Source organism: Delphinapterus leucas, chromosome 11 (assembly GCF_059928025.1).
Source record: "Delphinapterus leucas isolate spDelLeu-1000000601 "Yukka" chromosome 11, BTC_Dleu_Yukka2, whole genome shotgun sequence".
In the NCBI taxonomy this organism is placed as follows: Eukaryota; Metazoa; Chordata; class Mammalia; order Artiodactyla; family Monodontidae; genus Delphinapterus; species Delphinapterus leucas.
The window spans coordinates 92,817,730-92,839,175 of record NC_143139.1 but is presented as its reverse complement, the minus strand read 5'-3'; the positions used below and the strand labels follow the sequence as shown (position 1 = coordinate 92,839,175).

At 42.4% G+C, this 21,446-nt stretch overlaps 1 protein-coding gene across 3 annotated transcripts; it reads left to right on the top strand.

Annotated features, from left to right (window-relative positions):
* The first annotated feature begins 4,225 nt into the window (after positions 1-4,225).
* Positions 4,226-21,441, top strand: DDX17 (DEAD-box helicase 17). Of its 3 annotated transcripts, none has more exons than XM_022597147.2 (13): positions 4,226-4,513; positions 9,021-9,171; positions 9,890-9,989; positions 10,823-10,956; positions 11,262-11,327; positions 12,743-12,884; positions 13,257-13,417; positions 13,509-13,681; positions 14,026-14,136; positions 14,268-14,329; positions 15,750-15,809; positions 19,804-20,040; positions 20,886-21,441. In XM_022597147.2, the coding sequence occupies exons 1-13, from the start codon at positions 4,464-4,466 to the stop codon at positions 21,389-21,391; spliced, it is 1,953 nt and encodes a 650-aa protein (XP_022452855.1). In that variant the 5' UTR covers positions 4,226-4,463; the 3' UTR covers positions 21,392-21,441. The 3 variants fall into 3 exon arrangements, with proteins under 3 accessions (XP_022452855.1, XP_022452854.1, XP_089777453.1); XM_022597146.2 differs by having other exon boundaries at positions 19,804-20,046; XM_089921327.1 differs by lacking the exons at positions 4,226-4,513; positions 10,823-10,956 and having other exon boundaries at positions 9,057-9,171; positions 19,804-20,046.
* Positions 21,442-21,446: the final 5 nt, after the last annotated feature.

Below are 21,446 nucleotides of genomic sequence, written 5' to 3'. Positions count from 1 at the left end.
CTACCAGAGGCCCCATGCCCTAGGGTTTGTCTCCATGGCTTGTGCCCTTTCCAAACCAAGGAAATAAGTTCAGAGAGGCCCAGAGACCTACAGATGATGCACAGCCCCTGGGGAGCTCTGGGCACACAATAAACCCTTTCCCTGGTCGCCCAGTAGGGAGGGAGAGACAGCAGGACCTTTACTGCACACCCTCTGGGTCCTAAAACACAACCAGAGCAAATATCAGCCCTGCTCCTCCAGCGCTGTCTCCTGGGCCCTAAGGCTGTGGGTGAGTTTTAGTCAATGAGCTGGGTCAATTCCCTAATTCATACTAGGTAGTGGCTGACCCCTTCCTCCTGATGAGGACCACACCCCTCCTCCTTCCCCTGTATCTCTCTGCCTCCTTCTCAAGAAACAGCACAGTCAGGACTTCCCTGGTGGTCCAGTGGTTAAGACTCCGCACTCCCACTTCGGGGGCATGGGTTCGATCTCTGGTTGAGGAACTGGGATCCCGCATGCCATGTGGCAAAACAAACAAACAAAAAAACATGAATAAGCTCTTCTTATTTTCTTTCCAGAATTTTAACTTATATTTTTACATCAAATGTCTTATTCATCACTTAATTTTATTTCTCTGTGTATTAAAATTTCTTCTGGATTAAGTTATTGTAATTATTCGAACAAAATTAAGCAAAGCAATTTAAACATATTACAACTCTTAATAACTATTAAACAGTAAAATTTTTAATGGAAATGCATCTTTTAATAAGATAGAAAGAGACTAATGGGGGCATCCCTGGTGGCGCAGTGGTTAAGAATCCGCCTGCCAATGCAAGGGACACGGGTTCGAGCCCTGGTCCTGGAAGATCCCACATGCCGCGGAGCAACTAAGCCCGTGCACCACAACTACTAAGCCTGCACTCTAGAGCCCGCGAGCCACAACTACTGAGCCTGTGTGCCACAACTACTGAAGCCCGCGAGCCTAGAGCCCGTGCTCTCACTGCAATGAGAAGCCTGTGCATCACAACAAGGAGTAGCCCCCACTCGCCCCCACTCGCTGCAACCAGAGAAGAGCCGGTGTGCCACAACAAAGACCCAACGCAGCCAAAAAATAAATATAATAATTTTTTTAAAAAAATAGAAAGAGACTAAGAAAAAGTAAATCCTGTATCCATAGAAAAATATTACTTTTGGCAATTTTTTTCTCCTTTTCTATAGCCATTAAGTGCTTAGAAACTTTGATCACATAATTTAGTAGGTGGGAATGGAAAGAGTTTTGTTATGGTAATATCCCTCAATTCTTTGATCTTCTTCCAAGTTATATGGCAAAAATCCAGTAATCTATCTTAAGAAGTTATTTTTAAGGATCTATCAGCTGAAAATTCCACGTGGTCCTCCTTCCATTTTGTTGAAAACCAAGAACCAGAATTCTCCTGATTTGCAAAAGGATATGTTACCAAGTCATTAGAATCATTTACTTTTTTCACATCAACATTAGCATGTCTAATTGTCCTTCTATTTGTCGCCTCTGAGATTTTTACATCCATGACAAAGTCCATAGTAAGATTTTGAGTAGAAGAGAAATATTCTTTTCGTTTGTAATGTGGGAGGGTGCAATTACGGACATATTTCTCAGTCATATCAATTTTAGAAAGGAATATATATGAAAGTTCAATCTGGAAATAGACTTCCTGTAAACTCTGTTCCATTGTGTCCCTTTTATATCATAGTTTGAAGGCAACTGCTTTAGGTGACCTTGTTGACTTAATGACCTCAATATTCTCAACCTCTTGTATCTAAAGTACAATTGACCCTTGAACAACACAGGGGTTAGGGGTGTCCACGCAGTTGAAAAGAGGCCTATAATTTTACAGTTGCCCTTAAATCTGACGTTCCACATCCATGTATTCAACCAACCTCAGATCTTATAGTACTTATTTAGTGAAAGACATCATGGTATAAGTGGACCTGGGCATTTCAAACCCCTGTTCTTCAAGAGTCAACTGTACAATAAGCCAAACTATCAAAGAACCAAGGTGGGCCATACCAAGATAGAAAGCAGAGGCATTATATTTCACATGTGGGTAAGTTTAATGACTATGCAATCACAGAGTTGTGAACCACTCACAATAACTCCTTCAGGGCTTATACAGCCTAAATCATAGTAGGAATTTAATTGTTGGCCAATTCCTACAAAATTCATCCTTGACTCTTGTTTCTTTCATATCCCACTCATCAAGAAATCGTTGGCTAGATTTTCAATCAGACGATTTCTCCTTTACCCACTGCTATTAACCTCACCAAGCGCCATAATTTCTTGCCTGGATTACTGCACTAGCCTCTTAATTAATCTGCCTGCTTCTGTCCTAGCTCACTCTCAATTTATTCTCTAGACTGCAGTGATAGGGGTCCTTTTATTATGTCTCTGCTTAGAACCTTTCAGAGATTTCCATTTTACTGGAAGGAAAAGATAAAGTCCTTAAAGTGGCCTACAACTCCTTCAAACTCCTTCATAATCTGGCCCTCTCCTGTCTTTTCTCCTTGCTACTCCAGTTACATTCTGCCTCAGGGCCTTTGTACTTACTCTTTCCTCTGTGTTAGCAAGCCTAGCTCCCTCACTTTAGGTCTCTGCTCAAATGTCCCTTGATCAGGAAGGTCTTCCTAGGACATCCTATGTAAAATACTATGTCACAAGTATACTCCCCTCCCCCACAGGCGCTACACTATCCCTTTTCTATGTTTTTAATTTTTATTTAAGTTAGCAACTGCCTGACATTTATTGTCTATCTCCCCACTAGAGTGTAAACTCCACAGGCGCAGGGACTCATTTGTTCATTGCTGTGTCGCAGTGCCTAGCACAGTGCTTGGACCATTAGGTCTTCAACACTTGTCCAATGAATCCATGACTGTCCATCTCGTCTATGGTCTAAGACATCTGCACGACCCGTCACGAAACTCCTTTCCTTATGCTACTTTTCTAATAACTTGGGAAGCACTCAGAACAGAGAAGGAGACATCACTCAGCCCCCACAATGAGGGACCTCAAATCTCCTCCCCCTTCACCCATCTGTAGAAATAAGAAAGACGTTCAGTGAGCTGCTCTGCAAGGGCCCTAGCAGCTGACAATCTGTGACGCTATCTGGCCAAGCTTATGAGACTTTAAAGTGCAGCTAGAGAGAGAAGGAAGCAGGTAGGGAGAAGGAAGTCATCTTAGAAGCAATTGAGAGAGGAAGGCAGCCTAGCCTGGTTAAAAACATGTACTTATGCCTTCACCTTTTCAGGGTCTCAAGACCACCGCTTTTAAACGTTTTCGTCTCGGGAGGGCACTAGGGGCCTGTCACGGGCCTCCTGAGGCAGCGCCATTTAATGGTGGCCAAGGGGCCTCAGCGTCTACCTTAAGAAGGTCTCCACCCACATTTCGGTTCTTTGTTAGCTAACTGTGCTCAGCCGGGGACAGTGTAAATATTCTGTTCAGAAAATGCACTCCAGTGTGAACCAAGCGTAGCAGAGAGTGATCTAACTCAGCTGGGACGTCGGCGCCTGACCAACTCCCCTAAGAACCGACAAGGGACATCCATCATGGCCGCCGGCGACAGCACAGCGAGAGGCAACTGATAGGAAATGGCGCCGGGGCGCGCGGCCAGACCCGCAAGGCCCAGGGCGGTGGGGCCAGATGGCTGGCAGGACCATCTTGGGGAGCCAGCCAGGGACCCTGAAGACGCTCGTGGGCGTTTGGCACCTGGAGACCCTGAAACTTGACGCCTTCAATATGGAGGACAGTTATTGTCTCTGCAAGGCAACTTACACAAGCAGGCCAGTGTTCCGTCCCGTGTCGGAACCCGGCAAAATCCTCTATTCTCTAAACAGAATGTGTTACGCACACAGCGCATCTTCGCAATAGTGGGCCGGCTAACGACGCAAAGAATGTTACGTCGCTGTCCCCCTTCCCTCCCTACCCCTAGTTCTGGTTCAGGTGGTGCGAGAACTCTACGCCTGATCCGTACTTTGTTTTTTTGCTCCCGACCGCAAAGTGCGCCCGCCTCCGCAACTGACGTAAAATGCTTCCAAGAATAACCGTAGTACTCTGCGAAGCCCGCGAGCTATTCCGCGACGCTGTTTACGTATCGTCTCCGGCGTACGTAGCGTTAAGCTGGAGCCGTCTCAGCGCCGGCCGCCATTTTGTGCAGTCGCTGGGAAGGAAGGAGACGCCTAAGCCGCGGCACTGCCGGGTTTGAGCGTAGCCAAACCTACCCACTGCTTCTGTAACCCCGATTCTCTGTGTTTTGCTCCCGTCTCCGACGAGAGAGGCGGCGACGGTGGCGTCTGCGACGGGAGACAGCGCGTCGGAGCGAGAAAGCGCCGCGCCTGCCGCCGCCCCAACAGCGGAGGCGCCGCCGCCATCGGTCGTCACTAGACCGGAGCCGCAGGCCCTCCCGAGCCCGGCCATCCGTGCCCCGCTCCCAGATCTCTATCCATTTGGGACCATGCGCGGAGGCGGCTTTGGGGACCGGGACCGGGATCGTGACCGTGGAGGGTAAGGGGGGAGGAGGAGAGGAAAGGCCTTGTGTGCACGCGGGGCGGGGAGGAGGTTGCTTCCTGAGGAGACCGCAGTCTGCGGTCGAGCGGAAGACTTTAGAGCTGACTGCGAGCGTGGGAGCGACGCTCCCAACTGTGGGAGGCGAGGCGACCCGGGACGTAATACCGGTTTAGAGCGCGGGCCTCTGGGTGGGCCTGGGCCACCGGGTCACTGGTGACCCGGCAGTGGGGGGCGGTGGCTTGGCGACGCCCCAGCCCCTGCTTGCGGACGGTCGTCGTGGCGCGGCCCGGCCTCAGCCCCGCGGGGAGCAGGAGGGGAGGCCTGGCCGCCGCCAACTCAGCCCGGGCCTCCTTCGTTTCCCGGCTTTCGAGCCCGGCCGATTTGAGCAAGTCATTTGATCTCTCCAGGCCTAGTGTTCATCCGTGAAACTCGGATGTTCTTGCTGAGAGAAGAGGATGAGGTCTCCGAGTTCAGCCTGGGAAAATCTTTTACGCGAAATGGCTTCCCTGTTCATGGAACTGGAAACCTGGCTTGAAACTAGAGACTAAGAGGCTGACTGGTAGTCTTTAAAATATTTAAAAATTACCTTTAGTCGTATTTAAAAATAATTCGATGGAAGCACATTGAAATGCAAAGCGATGGGATTACTTGCCCTCTAAATGGTCGTTGGGGGGGAGGGAGTTTTTGGTTTGGTCGTTATTACAGGGTTTTGTTTTTTTTTTAATGTTTCAGTCTTTTTTTTTTTTTTTTTCCCTTCTCTAATTGGACTGAAGCATTAACTTCTCGGCCTAGCTTGAAAATTTTTGATGTTGTAATGCCACGGTTATTGGGTTGGAAGTTAACAGGATTAAACCTGGAGTCCTCCCAGATACTGAGATACAAGTCTTAATGTGTCCCCCCCTACACCGTTAAAGGAAAAAGTTGCTTTAGAGATCCGTGTTGACTTATGCTGTTTACTTTTTTGTAATAAAAGTTTTATCTATGCATAAAAAGTTTATGTGACGCCACTTCTTAATATATATATGAGTGTGGGTGACATTGGGCAAGATCCTGAACCTTTGTGAGCCGATTTTCTCATCTGAAGATGGGGATAGTAATTGCCTTTGCATTGTTCTCCAGAATTGAGATACTGTGTGTAATTGTCTCTCTGTAGTAGGCATTCTGTTAATGCTATTTTCTCAAACATTTTTGTCTTGTGGTTCAGATACACAAGTACCAGACCTTCTAGTCAGAAGCTCTTCAATTATCTCTTAATTTACTAACTAAAAAGGATTGCTTTGACTTATACCTTGTTATGAAGGAAAATATTTGATTTTAGCATTAAGGTCGGAGGGCTGTAAGTGGAAATGTTTGCTTAGTGTTTCACAGTATAGCTAAATTTAGAAGTGAATTTCAGTACAACCACTTAGGAAAAAGAACTTAATGTTACCTAGTAAAATGAAGATGACCCAGAATTCCTCTCTTAAGCTTTATACCCTAGACTCTTAGACCTAGAGAAACCCTGTACACATACCCCGGTATCCATGTTTATAACAGGGTTGTTCATGACAGTATTAGGAACAGCTCAAATGTCTGCATAAATTCGTACAATAAGACTGCAGTACAGCAGTGAAAAAGAAAAACTTGTATCAACATGGATGATTCACAAATATAATGTTAAGTAAAACAAGTTATGCTAGAAGAATAACATATAAGGACACTAACAAATAGGACAAGACCAAAAAACAACGCAATGGTTAAAATTCGAGGTACTAGTTATGATGGGGATTGTAAACTTGAAATAGGCACATGGAGGCTACCAAGGTACTGATAATGGTGGTTTTTTTTACCGTGGGTGTTTGGTTTAATATCTTACTGTATATATGCTTTAATAATAAAAGTTCATTATTTGAAAAGAGGAAAAAGTGAATTACTGATCCATTCTTAGTTTACCCCACCCATATTGACTCTTAAGTGTCAGATGACATTAAAAAAGACTTTAGAAATAATTCATTTCAAACAAAATGGCACTCTTTAATGAGGTGTGTGCCCTGATTCTACCTTTACTATGAAATTTCCTGTGTTATTTGAATTGCTGCTGTTTGTCCTGAACTGAACAGAGCTGAAATGGATTATTGTTGTGAAAGGGGAATGAGTGAGGTAGTGTACGTACACGGACAGTACAAATGTGCATTGTACATTTAAACTACCTTGATTTTGCATGTTAATGTACAAATCTTCAAAACTGGTATTTATTGAAAAGCCAAATTAAACTTAATACTCGCTAAAAACATTAAATGAGCAGCATGGTATGCAGGGGGTTAGGATATGTGCATCTTTAAATGGTGGCACAAATATACTCATTCTACAAGAGAAAAGGCTCAAGTTCTGTTCTAGGTCATTATTTTAAGGTCTGGGTAGCACTGGAATGCAACAGCAGCAGCATTGAAATGGCATCTTCTAGGAATCACATAAATTTATATAATTAGGCAGCCAGTCTCTGAAAATTAGTCTTGGGTCATTTTTATTCTTTGCAAGACTCTGACAATCTAATGACTTGGCTTTTTTATTTGTAGAGTACCTTATTTTAAATTGTGTTAGTTGCTTCACTTGCAAGTGAGGGGGGAGGGGTCAACCCATGTAGTTTTAGGTCTGTTCAGTCTTAAGCCTGAGGGCATATTGAAGGTGTCATAGGTATTGATCAACAGTAGTATAAATGGAATCAGCCAAGTTATGCCTTTTTTTTTTTTTTTTTTTTTTTGCGGTACGCGGGCCTCTCACTGCTGTGGCCTCTCCCGTTGCGGAGCACAGGCTCCGGACGTGCAGGCTCAGCGGCCGTGGCTCACGGGCCCAGCCACTCCGCGGCAGTGGGATCTTCCCGGACCGGGGCACGAACCCGTGTCCCCTGCATCGGCAGGTGGACTCTCAACCACTGCGTCACCAGGGAAGCCCTAAGTTCTGCCTTTTGAATGTAAATATTTAATAGTCCCAGTAAAATTTCCAGCCGTCAATCTTTGTGTGTATTTAGAGAAATGTATAGCTGGGTCTTTAAGCCAAAGAATTTAAAGAGCATTTTGAATTCCAGGAAATTGAGGCCCTTTAGGATAGTTAGTACATGTACTGCCTGTTGGGTTGTGTGTGTGTGTGTGTGCGGTACGCGGGCCTCTCACTGTTGTGGCCTCTCCCGTTGCGGAGCACAGGCTCCGTATGCGCAGGCTCAGCGGCCATGGCTCACGGGCCCAGCCGTTCCGCGGCATGTGGGATCTTCCCGGACCGGGACACGAACCCGCGTCCCCTGCATCGGCAGGCGGACTCTCAACCACTGCGCCACCAGGGAAGCCCTGCCTGTTGATTATTAAGTGGAACCACTTGCAAGAGGATATGATTGAGTTAGAGTGGAAAAAAATTAAATTCAGTGTATTTTCAGGAGTAAGGAAATGGGATGAAAACATACTGTATATTATTTGTCCATCAGACAACGCCCTGCACCTTAATAGGTTGAAATACAGAAATGAAGACCATCTTAGTGTTGGGATTCTTCTAGGAAAAGTAGAATATCAAGTTCGGCTAATGGCCACATTTGTATTCCAGTTGAACTCGTCTGTTGTGAAAGATAAAGCAAAAAGATTGATTTTTAAATAGAGATTTAAAGACCTTAACTAAGCCTTATTAATGGTTCTTTTAGCAAATTTATAGTTAATAGTACTATTTGCCTGTGAACAGAAAGGAGAAAGAAGATAAAGGTGGAGATAAAGTGGAAGGAAAGATCATAAATTTTTGCCCTGGCCATTCATTAGCATAAACTAAAGGTGAAGACTAGCCTACCAGTCTTTTAGGGGTCCTAGTAGTTTTCCTTAGCAGATTAGCAGGCAAAAGGAGTGCTCATCACAGTATAAAGGGGTAAGGGGTTCAAGAAGCCGTTCCAAGTATGGAGCCGCTTGAACTGTTTTTCTTCCTGTCCACAATTTTGCCCTAATTTAAACTTTCATGTCCTCACCTACATTTCAGAATATTACAAAGGGTAGAGACTTCTATTCACTTCAATATCTCCAGCACCACTTAAAACAGTACCTGGCACATAGTCGGTTCCCAGTAACTATTTGTTAAATGAATACAATTAGGCCAGCTTGTACTGAGTGTTTACTGTGCCAGATACTGTTTTAAGCACTTCACAAGTAAATATTTTTTTGGAGGGGCTGGTAGTATCTTAAGAGTCCCATCTTTTTTTTTTTTTTTTTTTTTTTGGCGGTACGCAGGCTTCTCACTGTTGTAGCCTCTCCCGTTGCGGAGCACAGGCTCCGTATGCGCAGGCTCAGCAGCCGTGGCTCACCGGCCCAGCTGCTCTGCGACATGCGGGATCCTCCCGGACCGGGGCACGAACCCGCGTCCCCTGCATCGGCAGGCGGACTCTCAGCCACTGCGCCACCAGGGAAGCCCAAGAGTCCCATCTTTTTACATGTTTTTGTGGCAGCTAAGGTATTTTGCTTTAAAAACACTAAAAAGCTAAAAATGTTGGTGTTTCTAGGTTTGGAGCAAGAGGTGGTGGTGGCCTTCCCCCGAAGAAGTTTGGTAATCCTGGGGAGCGTTTACGTAAAAAGAAGTGGGATTTGAGTGAGCTCCCCAAGTTTGAGAAGAATTTTTATGTTGAACATCCAGAAGTGGCAAGGCTGACTCCGGTAAGTTTGGGGGGTTTTATTTATTTATTTTTTTTTCATATACAGTAATGAACCAAGTAGGTACGTTAGCCACAGTATATATACAGCCATTGCTGTTATATGTTTTTGTGTTTTGTTTTGTTTTTTGTTATATGTTTTAGTCTAGTGTGGTGGTACTTTCCTTGGTTCTTGTTAGGATTGCTGATACAAGAGAAACCAGTAATACCTAATGTATTACTTGGTTCTCATTTGTTGGTTATATTTTCCAACCAATTTGTTATGTGATTTCAGCTGTATATGAGGTGTCATGTCTTTTCATCTATGAAGTAAATTAAAAATTTAAAACATTGGCTTTTACTCCTGTTTGTATTTTTAACCTCATGATTATTTTGGACTTTACGCATGACATGGTAACTTGTTCAGAAGAAAGTGTAAGGAAAGAGCACTTGGTCCTAAGTTCCACATTTTCTCCCTCTTCCTACTTCTGGCCTTGGGCAATTTACTAATCTTTCTGAGTAACTGTTTTCTCATGTGGAAAATGGAATGGTTGCTAACCTGCTTCATTGACTCAGAGTTGGATGAAGCTGAACACATATGAAAGCACTATAAGAAGTGTTATACATATTTTCCAGTGTAATTGTGGATTTAATGATAATTGTTCTGCTGTATTGGAACATAAAGTTTTGCATGTTTAGAATAACTTGTTTACTGATTTGTCTTACTTTGTTGTCTTACATAGTATGAGGTTGATGAACTACGCCGAAAGAAAGAGATTACAGTGAGAGGAGGCGATGTTTGTCCTAAACCTGTGTTTGCCTTCCATCATGCTAACTTCCCACGTAAGTGTTTTTCAATCCAGTATCTTAATTGTTAATTTAGCTTGAACAGTCAGTGTGGTCATAGGTTATTTAAAGGTTTTGACCCAGGCTCAGGATTTTGTTGAAAAGATAAGTAGAAACCTTTCACAAAGGTTTTTGGGAGTTTTTGTTTGTGTGTGTGTGTTTGTGGTTTTGGGTTTTTGTTTTATTTTTATTATTTATTTTGCGGTACGCGGCCTCTCACTGCAGTGGCCTCTCCCGTTGCGGAGCACAGGCTCCGGACACGCAGGCTCAGCGGCCATGGCTCAGGGGCCCAGCCGCTCCGCGGCATGTGGGATCTTCCCGGACCGGGGCACAAACCCGCGTCCCCTGCATCAGCAGGCGGACTCTCAACCACTGCGCCATCCGGGAAGCCTTGTTTTGTTTTATTTTTAATGCTCATGTGTTCTCTGCTTAGAACTTTTGGGGTTTTTTGCTTTTTTTCCCCATCTTTCCCTGGGATTTTGCCTCTACTTTTTAGAAAACAGCAAAATGAAATTGCTTTCTAGCTGGTTAAAATTTGAATTAGATAAACAATAAGTGACTACCATGTACCATGGTAGTCATTACCATGTTAAATACTTCAGAGCAGTGGTTTTCAAGTTTTCGAGGGTAAGGGTAGATGGCTGTGGCAGTAGCCTTCTTGAGAAGTAGTAAGTAACAGGTCAAAGATTCAGTACTGAAGAAAAAAACAATACTTGGAGAGATGTAAAGCTGGGTAAATCCTCCCTTCAATGAGCTTAACAGTTTTTTAAATTTCTTTTGGCTGTGGGTCCTTAGTTTTACTTAAAGTAGTAATATCGATTTTCGTACAGAATACGTAATGGATGTGTTGATGGATCAGCACTTCACAGAACCAACTCCAATTCAGTGCCAGGGATTTCCCTTGGCTCTTAGTGGCCGGGATATGGTGGGCATTGCTCAGACTGGCTCTGGGAAGACATTGGCGGTATGTACCAGCAAGGGAAGATTTTTAATATTGTGGTAACTTATTTTGCTATTGTAAATACTCCATATGTTCTCAATTCTTGAAATTCTAATTCAGATAGGGATAATATTTCAGCTTTTTTAGCTATCTGAAATATGTGGAAGCATTTTGTGTTCAAATATACATTGCACATGTGTGTAACAGTTGTGAGTTCTGTTTTCCCTTTCCTAGTTACTTAGGCATTATCAATTACTGTGATAATTTAGAACAATTAATATAATGGCTTAGTTTTGGTATAACACTGTCCTTCTTTCCCCCCACCCCAGTATTTGCTGCCTGCTATTGTTCATATTAACCACCAGCCTTACTTGGAAAGAGGAGATGGCCCAATTGTAAGTGTGTTTCAGTTTGTTTACACTTCTAAGAATGACTACAACTTAATGATTATTGTGTTTCAGGCACTGTGCTTTACATATGTTCTCAGATTTCATCCTCAACCCTACCTTCTGTATCCGGAAGAGAGATTATGTCTATCTTACTGATAAATTTTAGACACAATGCAATTAAATGACTTGCCCAGGGTCATATAGGAATTAAATGGCTGAGCTTGAATTTGAACTACTTGTACTTTTAACAGTTATGCCCATTACCTTCATATAGAGGCATTTACTCTGCATTAAATTCAAATGCAATTCTTAATTGCTCATTGATGCTATGAGGGATAAAAAAGTATGAAATGAGATCCTTGCCCTGTGGCTGAGTCGGGTTTGGGATGTGTATTTTCTGTGGTTAAGTGATGCGTCTATAAATGTTTACAGAGCAGCATGATTTTCTTGTTTGATCATTTTCACTTATGCTATTTACTGTAAGATTTCAGTAGTGGTCTTCAAACATTTTGAATGTACATTCTTAACTTTTTTTTTAATAGAGCTTGCACTCACTGTATATGTTTACGAATACGTTATTATAGTATGTCTCAGTGTATTCACAACAAGAAATAATGCATTACCTTTCATTAACATAATATGTAATGTGTTCCATATGGCTAATACAGTTAGCTTTATTGTCATTAGTTAATGTCTAATGGATCAGTACACCAAGTGAGAGTCATTGTTAACAGTATATATGATACCTGTTTCAAAGTGTCTTAATTTTGTATTTTTTGGCCAGCTCCTTGTCACGTTGTGTATAAGTCATCCTTGTTTTTGCCTAATGTGCCTGGCTAAGAGCTTAAACTTGATGTCAGAAAAGTGTCAGCTTTGCTCATTTCCTGTTCATCTGTTTCTTTTGTTTTTTTTCTTTAATTGGGGTACAGTTGATTTACAATGCTGTGTTAGTTTCTGCTGTACAGCGAAGTGGAGTTCCCTGTGCTATACAGCAGGTTCTCATTAGTTATCTGTTTTATACATATTAGTGTATATATGTCAATCCCAATCTCCCAGTTTGTTTCTAATATTTAATCCATGGTTTTGCAGGAATATTTTATAGCTACTTACTCATTTTGTGAGTTGTTTAGTTAAAACTAGGTAATACCGTCTGTAAATCTACTTACATAGCACACATAACGGTAATGAATCATGTGTCAAAAGTCAACCATCATACCACATGCCAGGTATTAGTTCTCATAATTTTTGCCACACTTCAGTGTACTGTCTTAGACCCCCTGCCTTCCCAACTCCTCACCCCATCACATACTTGAAAGTAGCAAATTAAACAATAGAGAATTAAATAACCTTTTTGTACTTTTCTTTTCCTCCTAAAACTTGGGATAGGTGTCTCAAGTAATTTGTTTGTTTGTTTGTTTTAGTGTCTAGTTCTGGCTCCTACCAGAGAGCTTGCCCAGCAGGTACAGCAGGTGGCTGATGACTATGGCAAATGTTCTAGATTGAAGAGCACTTGCATTTATGGAGGTGCTCCTAAAGGTCCCCAGATTCGAGACTTGGAGAGAGGTAATTTTAAAAATTAGTGTTTAAGAATTATTAGTTTCTCTCATTTTATCAATTTCTGTAAATGAAATTGAAGAAGAAAACAGTGGATTCTGGTTGATGGGGGGAGATCAGTATTTCAGCAGCTTAGCAATCCTCAAATATGGTTAAAATGCTATTTTAGGGAAGTTCAGTGTGACTAGACTTAAACTTTGTCGAGGTTCGGATAATTATACATAAATTTTTGTTACATCATGCTTTTCCAGGCACTGTGTTAAAAGTTAGTGCTCTGTAGCACTGAGTACAACCACCAGAGTTGGTGCTTCTTAGTTTGCTGAGGCTTGAACAGTGTGTAAAGAATTCTTAGTTGGATAGATCTTTGGATTTGTTTTACAGGTGTCGAGATCTGTATAGCTACTCCTGGCCGCCTGATAGATTTCCTGGAGTCAGGAAAGACAAATCTTCGCCGATGTACTTACCTTGTACTGGATGAGGCTGACAGAATGCTTGACATGGGCTTTGAACCCCAGATTCGTAAAATTGTTGACCAAATCAGGGTGTGTAAAGCTGATAATTCGTTGTCTTATACCCTTTGCCTGTAGTAGTTACTTAATCTAAAAGAAAGCCTTTCCATTCCTTTCCGGATAGCCTGATAGGCAGACATTAATGTGGAGTGCAACCTGGCCAAAAGAAGTAAGACAGCTTGCAGAGGATTTCCTTCGTGATTACACCCAGATCAACGTAGGCAATCTGGAGTTGAGTGCCAACCACAACATCCTCCAGATTGTGGATGTCTGCATGGAAAGTGAAAAAGACCACAAGTATGAAAGATTTCACTGTTTTGATGATGCTGATAAACCTTTCCTAATAATCCTCCAAAACTAAAGTGTTAATAGAAGCCAGTATTTTTTAGGCTTGAAAACATTAAAAGCATTGCTAGCTTTCCAACAATCCATTCTTTATATTATTCATCAGAGCTTGTGGTTAAAGGCAAGGATTCTGGATCCTTGGATTTGAATCCCAGTTCTGATAATTACCAGCTACAGAGAAAGTAATTTGAAAAGAAAGTACTAAAGCTTTGGAGGGTTGATAATGCAAACATAGCTTCTGCGTGATGTGTAGGGGGTCTTCTCTGGATGACTGAATTGTTTGGTCTTGTTTTCAGGTTGATCCAACTCATGGAGGAAATAATGGCTGAAAAGGAAAATAAGACAATAATATTTGTAGAGACGAAAAGACGCTGTGATGACCTCACTCGAAGGATGCGCAGAGATGGGTGAGTGCAGCACTGAGGTAATTATTTGCCTCAGATTTTATAGTTCAGTAGGAATTTCTAAATTGGTGTTGTGAATGTTGTATAATATTTCAGCAATGCCAAACATGTACTTTGCTCTTTTCTTCTGACAGTTGGCCAGCTATGTGTATCCATGGAGACAAGAGTCAACCAGAAAGAGATTGGGTACTTAATGGTGAGTTCAAAACTAAGCATTGTTCTTACACTCTGTTTCAGGGATTGGCACACTTTCTGTAAAGAGCCAGGTAGTAAATATTTTCGGCTTTGCAGACTGTATAGTGTTTTGTGTCACAACTGTTAAACTCTGCTGTTGTAGCACAAAAATGGCCATAGGCATTATGTAAAGAGCCTGGCTGTGTTCCAACAAAACTTTATTTGCAAAAATAGGCATTGTGCCAGATTTGACCCAAAGACCAGGGTTTGCCTAGCTCTGCTCTAGTTAATTGAATATTGGGGGCATTTTTGTCATCACCATACTTCAAGGTCGTTAGTGCTGGTTCTTTACACCACTTTTTCACCACTTAGACCACCCTTTATCTAATGAGGTCTTGTCTTTATAGATATGTACACCAGCCTGAAAGCTCCCCACATCCCATACTTGTGGGCTTTTAATGGAGGCTTCATCACGTTAACTCAGTCTCCCTCTCCTCTCCAGAGTGGGGCTCAAAGTTCCAAGCTTCTCTGATCATGGCTTGGTCTTTCTGGTGAACAACGTCCATCCAGGAGCTATTCTGGAGCCCATCAAGTGTCTTTTCACTAGAACAAAGATTCCTGTCTTGTTCTTGTTTGGGAACTCTTGTTCAGGGGCCAGGGTCAAAGACTTAAGTATTAGAATAAAAGATTCTCCTAGCATCCCTGTTAACAAGGGTTTTAGGAGCTCTGTGCCAGGAACTGAGGGCAGAGACCAGTATATATATTCTGTTATTTCACAGGGCAAAGTTAATGGTTTCTCCTTTCATTCCACGTCTTTTTTTTTTTTTTTTGGCGGTACGCTGGCCTCTTACTGCTATGGCCTCTCCCATTGCGGAGCACAGGCTCCGGACGCGCAGGCTCAGCGGCCATCGCTTACGGGCCCAGCCGCTCCGCGGCACGTGGGATCCTCCCAGACCGGGGCACGAACCCGTGTCCCCTGCATCGGCAGGCAGACTCTCAACCACTGCGCCACCAGGGAAGCCCCATTCCACATCTTTTGAACTTCCTCCCTTTTCATACCCCCTCCCCCACCCCCACTTTTGGTGTTGTTTTATTTGGGAGACAACTTTGCTGTCATAATTTAAGGGAAGAAAATTTCCAGCTCATGTTAATTCTGTTACACATTGCCACACCATTTTAATGGTACTTCATTATTAGAGGTAAATTTTTTGATCTATTGCTCCTCTGCTAAAGGTGAGTATAATAAATATTTTCAAAAGAATTACTATTATCTTTAAATTTAAAAGAGCCTGGCGTGTTCTTACACCATTACTTGAAGTTTTAATATGATAGGGTAAGAAGGCCAGATAGCTGGGAATGTTTATTTGGTCATTTTTTAAGATATATCACGGTGTAGCCTTAATTTTATAACTTGCTTTCATGGTACTATCCTTGTTTTGCAGAGTTCCGTTCTGGAAAGGCTCCCATTCTCATTGCCACAGATGTAGCCTCCCGTGGGCTAGGTTTGTATAGATAGGTGTCTCTGTCAATGGTATATGTATCTTTTGGTTAAAAGATTTGCTTGTCTTTTCACATTAGAGTTGCATATACGTGTGTTTAGATAAATATTTAAAAGAGAAGAATTACATACAAAGTACGTGATTCCCCTTCCCCCCATGATTTTTTTTAACCTTGGTGGGTTTTTTGTTTGTTTTGGGGGGTTTTTTTCCTTTTATTTTCAAAGTCTCTTCCTGCTCCTAACAAACAGGCTTTGGTCTGCAGCAAGGCCTAGGCATGACTGTTTAAACCGGTAGAGGGAGAGGAGACGTTCATTTGCACAGCTCAACTTCTTCCTGGTTTTATTCTATATTCTGGGTGAATAAAATGAGCCCAATTGAACCTAGCTATTAGAAGCTAGTTTCTTCAGTTATTTTTTTCCCCTTTACCAATCTATCTGCAGATGTCCAATTCCATAAGTGCTAATATATTCTTGGGATTTAGTAAATCTATAGATACGATATCTTTCAGCAATTAAATCTGCGTTGCCCAATTTAATTTACTGAAGTAAAACTATCATGAGCACTCAGTTATCCCCTCCTCCCACCCATACTCATATCATCGATGCGCTGTCTTCCGATTGAAGAACTTAATTTGAAGTTGATGTTCTGGAGTTCTCAACCCATTACGATTTAAGGTATTCAGAGATATTTTGGGGTACTTTAGCCCATTATTCTGAGAAAAACAGGTGTAACTCAAAACTTACTATATTTTTAAAAATGATAGAGTATTTCTGTCACAAAGATATTTTTAAATTATTGACAGATACTAATTTCTTGCCCAGGAAGGCGAGAAGCACCATATTCCCGTATGATATTCAACATAAAGAGAGCAAGTATTCAAACTGGAATACAAAAGTAATGAAGGCTTTTTAAACATTGCACTCATCATTCCCTCCTTCAGAGGTGGTGACTTGCAGCCATGACTGAAAAATTGTCTCTGCCCTCTGAGGTCATGTCTGGATCTGTGCGGTTAGAACTTGGACCTGTTGGGAGAAGAGGCTGAGGCCTGAAAGCAGTTTACATAAAAGCTTTCAGTGATGGTGGTTTTTAAACAGGCTTGCTATGTGCTGGTAGCTTCTTTGTGCATCTTGCCTAGACAATTTAAAATATTTGTTCCATGTCCCCCTGCATTTCTAAACCAAATCAATTGGCTGCCATTAGAATAACTTATAGACTCTTCGTCCCACCCCCACTCATCCAAGAGAGGGGAGAGGGAAGGTATCTGAGTCTGTTTCTTGTTACTCAGCATCAGTGCTTGTTTGGGCCCCTTTGTTTGCTGCCTTGTAAAAAATCAAAAGGAAGGGGAAAACCCACCAAAATGGCAGAATGCTGACCAAGGTCCTACAAGATCCTGGAAAGTGAAGGCTTCTACCTCATTAGACAGGGGTGCAATTTTCAGCTGAGTCACCAGGCCTTTTTTCACTTCCTGTCGAGCGATGGCCTCTTAAATGTTCCCTTCAGGTAAGTTCTTCGATTCCCATAATTTTATAATAGTCATCCTCCGGAAACCACTGTTTATTCCCTTTCCAGTGGGATATTTTTTATTTTTCCTTTTTTTGTTTAAACTACACACTGTTAAACTAAAAGTATTGAATTTATTTTGTTTTGTTTTTTAACAGAAGCTTTGATAGCAGCTGCAGATCACTCAGTACATGGCCGAGGCAAATCTACATTGGCCCGAAGCAGCTCTAGATGAGCCTATTGACTAGTCTCAGCCCCTCCCAATTAGTGATTGGAGATTCAGGCCATGTCATAGGGCTTGTCAGACAAAAAGTTCTTACCCTGGGCAGCTGGCCAAAACATTAACTTTTTGATTTCTTACCCTGCAACAGCATCTTCTCTAAAGACACCAAGGTAATATTGTGACAGTGCACAAATAACATCAGGGCAGGCTAGACTAGACTGGAGAGAAACAAATTCTGCGCTTGCTCTTATGTGCCCTCAGCCAGCTCTATCTGTGCACACGCAAGACACCTTTCTAGTATGAAGAACTTGCACTATGTCTGCCCACTACTGAACCCTTCCAGAAGTATTCCCAAGTGTTGATAGCTGAACTGTTGACTCCAGTCCCCAGTGCTTTCTGCTAGGAAAGCACACATCTGTGCATCCAGTGCAGTAATTCAACCCGCTCTGCTGCCTGTGGTCATACACAGTGGGAGTGAGTAAGGAGCCTTATCCTAGCCCTGAAGATGTGGTCATGGAGCATAATTCCCCATTCCCCCCCGTCTCACATCCATCCTGGCCCTGTAAATTTTTGTTTTCCCTTTGTTACCTCAACGACCCTAGCCGGAGACTCACGCTGCCCCCTGTGATAAGTGCCTTCTCGTCTTTCTGGTGTGATTTCAGGACTTTAGGGGTCAGTAAAGACTGAGGAGCCTTTATTGTAATAAGAAACAGACATAATGCCCCTTTCTTCACAGGCCCTTTAACAACAGCTGAATTTTTTTTTTTTTAAATCATCTCCCCTTTCCCCCTGAAATTAATCCAGTCTGGGCAATAGATGCAGTCTGACCCTTTGGATGTAACTTACATTTTTTTTATTAATTATTTTTTTCTACAATCACCCCAATTATCCTTGGGGGAGGCGTTGGAGGACCTGAAATTTTTACCCGAACCCAGGTTCTCCGGCGCTTGGCAACCAAATGGGGCTACAGAGAAGCATCTAAGCCAGTTCACAGAGCGAGCGTGTGTGGGGACTTCTCACTGCCACGGACCCTTGATGCATGCTCCCCGCGCTCCAGTGGTCCCGTGTCAGAAGGCGGAGTTTTCGAAAGGAGGCCGCCAAAAATAAAAGGCAAAGAGACGGGATCGGCTGCAGCGGTTTCCCAAAGGAGGAGGGAGTGTGCATCGGTCTGGTAACAAACAGAGAATGTTTTTTAATTATTTATATCACAAAAATCTGTGTTTTATCTAGGATATTTTCTGAATATTCTTTGTAAAATGCAGATTTTTTCCACAAAACATTAGGATTCTTTGTTATAGTCTTAAATTTGTTTGTTTAAGTAGGTAAAAATATACATTTAGCTGAAAGCATTACACTAACATTTACATACTTTAAGCTTTAGGAGGTTATTCAATCCAGTTCCCAGCAGTGGACAGAACATTAAACTTGTGTCTCAAGGTTTCATGGTTTTTCCCACACTCTTTGGCTGTTTAATTTTCCAGGTTACATAGACAATCTTTGATAATTGAAGCAAGGACTGAGTTGAAGTAACCTTGAGTTGAGAAAAAACCTCATTTGGCAGAGCTGGGCTTGGTAGTACAGTGAAATTTTAGTGTAATGTGCTCTTGTGGTGATTGAAAGAGGAAAGGTAATTTGGATATTTCTGCAAAGGAAAATAAGTGTGTATTTAACTTTGGCTCTGATCAGTTTTGTTTTTTTTTTTAATATAAGCAAAAAATTTTTAATCTAAATATCTTAATTAAGTCTCCATGGAAATGTAGTAATAAAGTATATGAAGTTTTTGTTTTTGTTTTTGTTTTCTTTTCTTTTCATTTTGCTCTGTGACTGGTTTAAAGGTAAGTTTGTTATATTACTGGTAGATTTTGCCAGGCTTCTCCCAACAGAGTAGAAGTGATTTGGCCTTGTAGCTTAATGATGGTACCACTTTCTACATTCCAGTTTTGAAAAGGATGGAACTGGAATTTGGTACAACTCCTGTCAGTATATTGCTTAAGATACAGAAGAGGCAGGAGTTTGGATGGTTGAATGGGATTTCCTTAGGGTTTTACAGCTGGTAAAGATGCTGCTTCCTCTGCATGTCTCAAGCATCATTAATCCTCTTTTACTCTGTTGGGATGAGTCTTTTTTTGTTCCTGTTCAGAGTGGTTACTAACTTAATCTTCTCTCCTCTTGCTGTCATCTGCATTCGTGCTTCCCACCTGTTGTTGGCATGTCCTTTACCTTCTCTTTCCCTGCCACATCAACCTACACACTGACTCATCATTGGCTTTGAAGATGTGGAAGATGTCAAGTTTGTGATCAACTATGACTATCCAAACAGTTCAGAGGATTATGTGCACCGTATTGGCCGAACAGCCCGTAGCACCAACAAGGGCACCGCCTATACCTTCTTCACCCCAGGGAACCTAAAGCAGGCCAGAGAGTTGATCAAAGTGCTGGAAGAGGCTAATCAAGCTATCAATCCAAAACTGATGCAGCTGGTGGACCACAGAGGAGGCGGCGGAGGAGGGGGTAAGGGTAAGTCCTGGAGTTCTCCAGGTACTGCCAAGGTATCGTTTTTGTGTGTTCATTGTGCCTTGTTTCTTTAAGCCAGTGAAGGTTAATGTATGTTGCTTAATAATTTTTCATAATCTCTTCTAAGTAAGACAATATGAAGCTTGGGAGCCTGTCATAGCCTTAGTAGTGTGTTAGGTTTTTGGTTTTCCATATGGAGAAGTCAGTAATTTTATACCATTTCATGGTAGTAGAGACAGGCATAGTTACTGGCTCTGAATTGGACAGTTGCAAAATATAGTAGGATCTGGGTTTCCTGCCTACAAGTTTGATAGGTTTGATAGGATGTTTTCCCCCCACTTGCTGTATGTTGAAGCTTTACATCAGAATTCCCTTCGAGGTTTTTAAAATGCAGTTGTTGTTTTTTTTAAGTGGGTTTGGAATTGAACTAGAAACCTGAACTTTTCCCCTAAAACTTGTGAGATGATTCTGATGCAGTTAGGTGTGCAAAGCAACATTTGAGAACCAGTGTGCACTAGTAGAGGATCCCTTTGTGGTCGTATGAACTTAGCTGCATGCCTTTTTTTGTTTTTTAAACCGTCCTTACCATTTTTCTTACATTTGGAAGAGTCTGTTTCTTGGTAATCCTCAAATAAAGAAAGGGCGTAAAAGGTGAGAAGTTGAATATCCTTTAATAATGTTTACCGTTCTTTTGAGTATAAAGTGCTGATTTGGAAGCTGGCCTAGCGCTTAATTAAAGATCGAGAAAGAATATTGAATACTTTTGTACTGAGTAGCATTTTTACATGGGGTTATGTTTGGATCATATACGTAGTATTGAAAATGCCTTGTGTCCTCATCAGGAGGTCGTTCTCGATACCGGACCACTTCTTCAGCCAACAATCCCAACCTGATGTATCAGGATGAGTGTGACCGGAGGCTTCGAGGGGTCAAAGATGGTGGCCGGAGAGACTCTGCAAGCTATCGGGATCGTGGTGAAACCGATAGAGCCGGTTATGCTAACGGTAGTGGCTATGGAAGTCCAAATTCTGCCTTTGGAGCACAAGCAGGCCAATACACCTATGGTCAAGGCACCTATGGGGCAGCTGCTTATGGCACAAGTGGTTACACAGCCCAAGAATATGGTGCTGGCACTTATGGGGCCAGTAGCACCACCTCAACTGGGAGAAGTTCACAGAGCTCTAGCCAGCAGTTTAGTGGGATGGGCCGGTCTGGGCAGCAGCCACAGCCACTGATGTCACAACAGTTTGCACAGCCTCCGGGAGCTACCAATATGATAGGTTACATGGGGCAGACTGCCTACCAGTACCCACCCCCTCCTCCTCCCCCTCCTCCTTCACGTAAATGAAGCCACTCAGGTGGTAGTGACTTGTGCAGACTTAACTACATTTAAAGGAACGCTA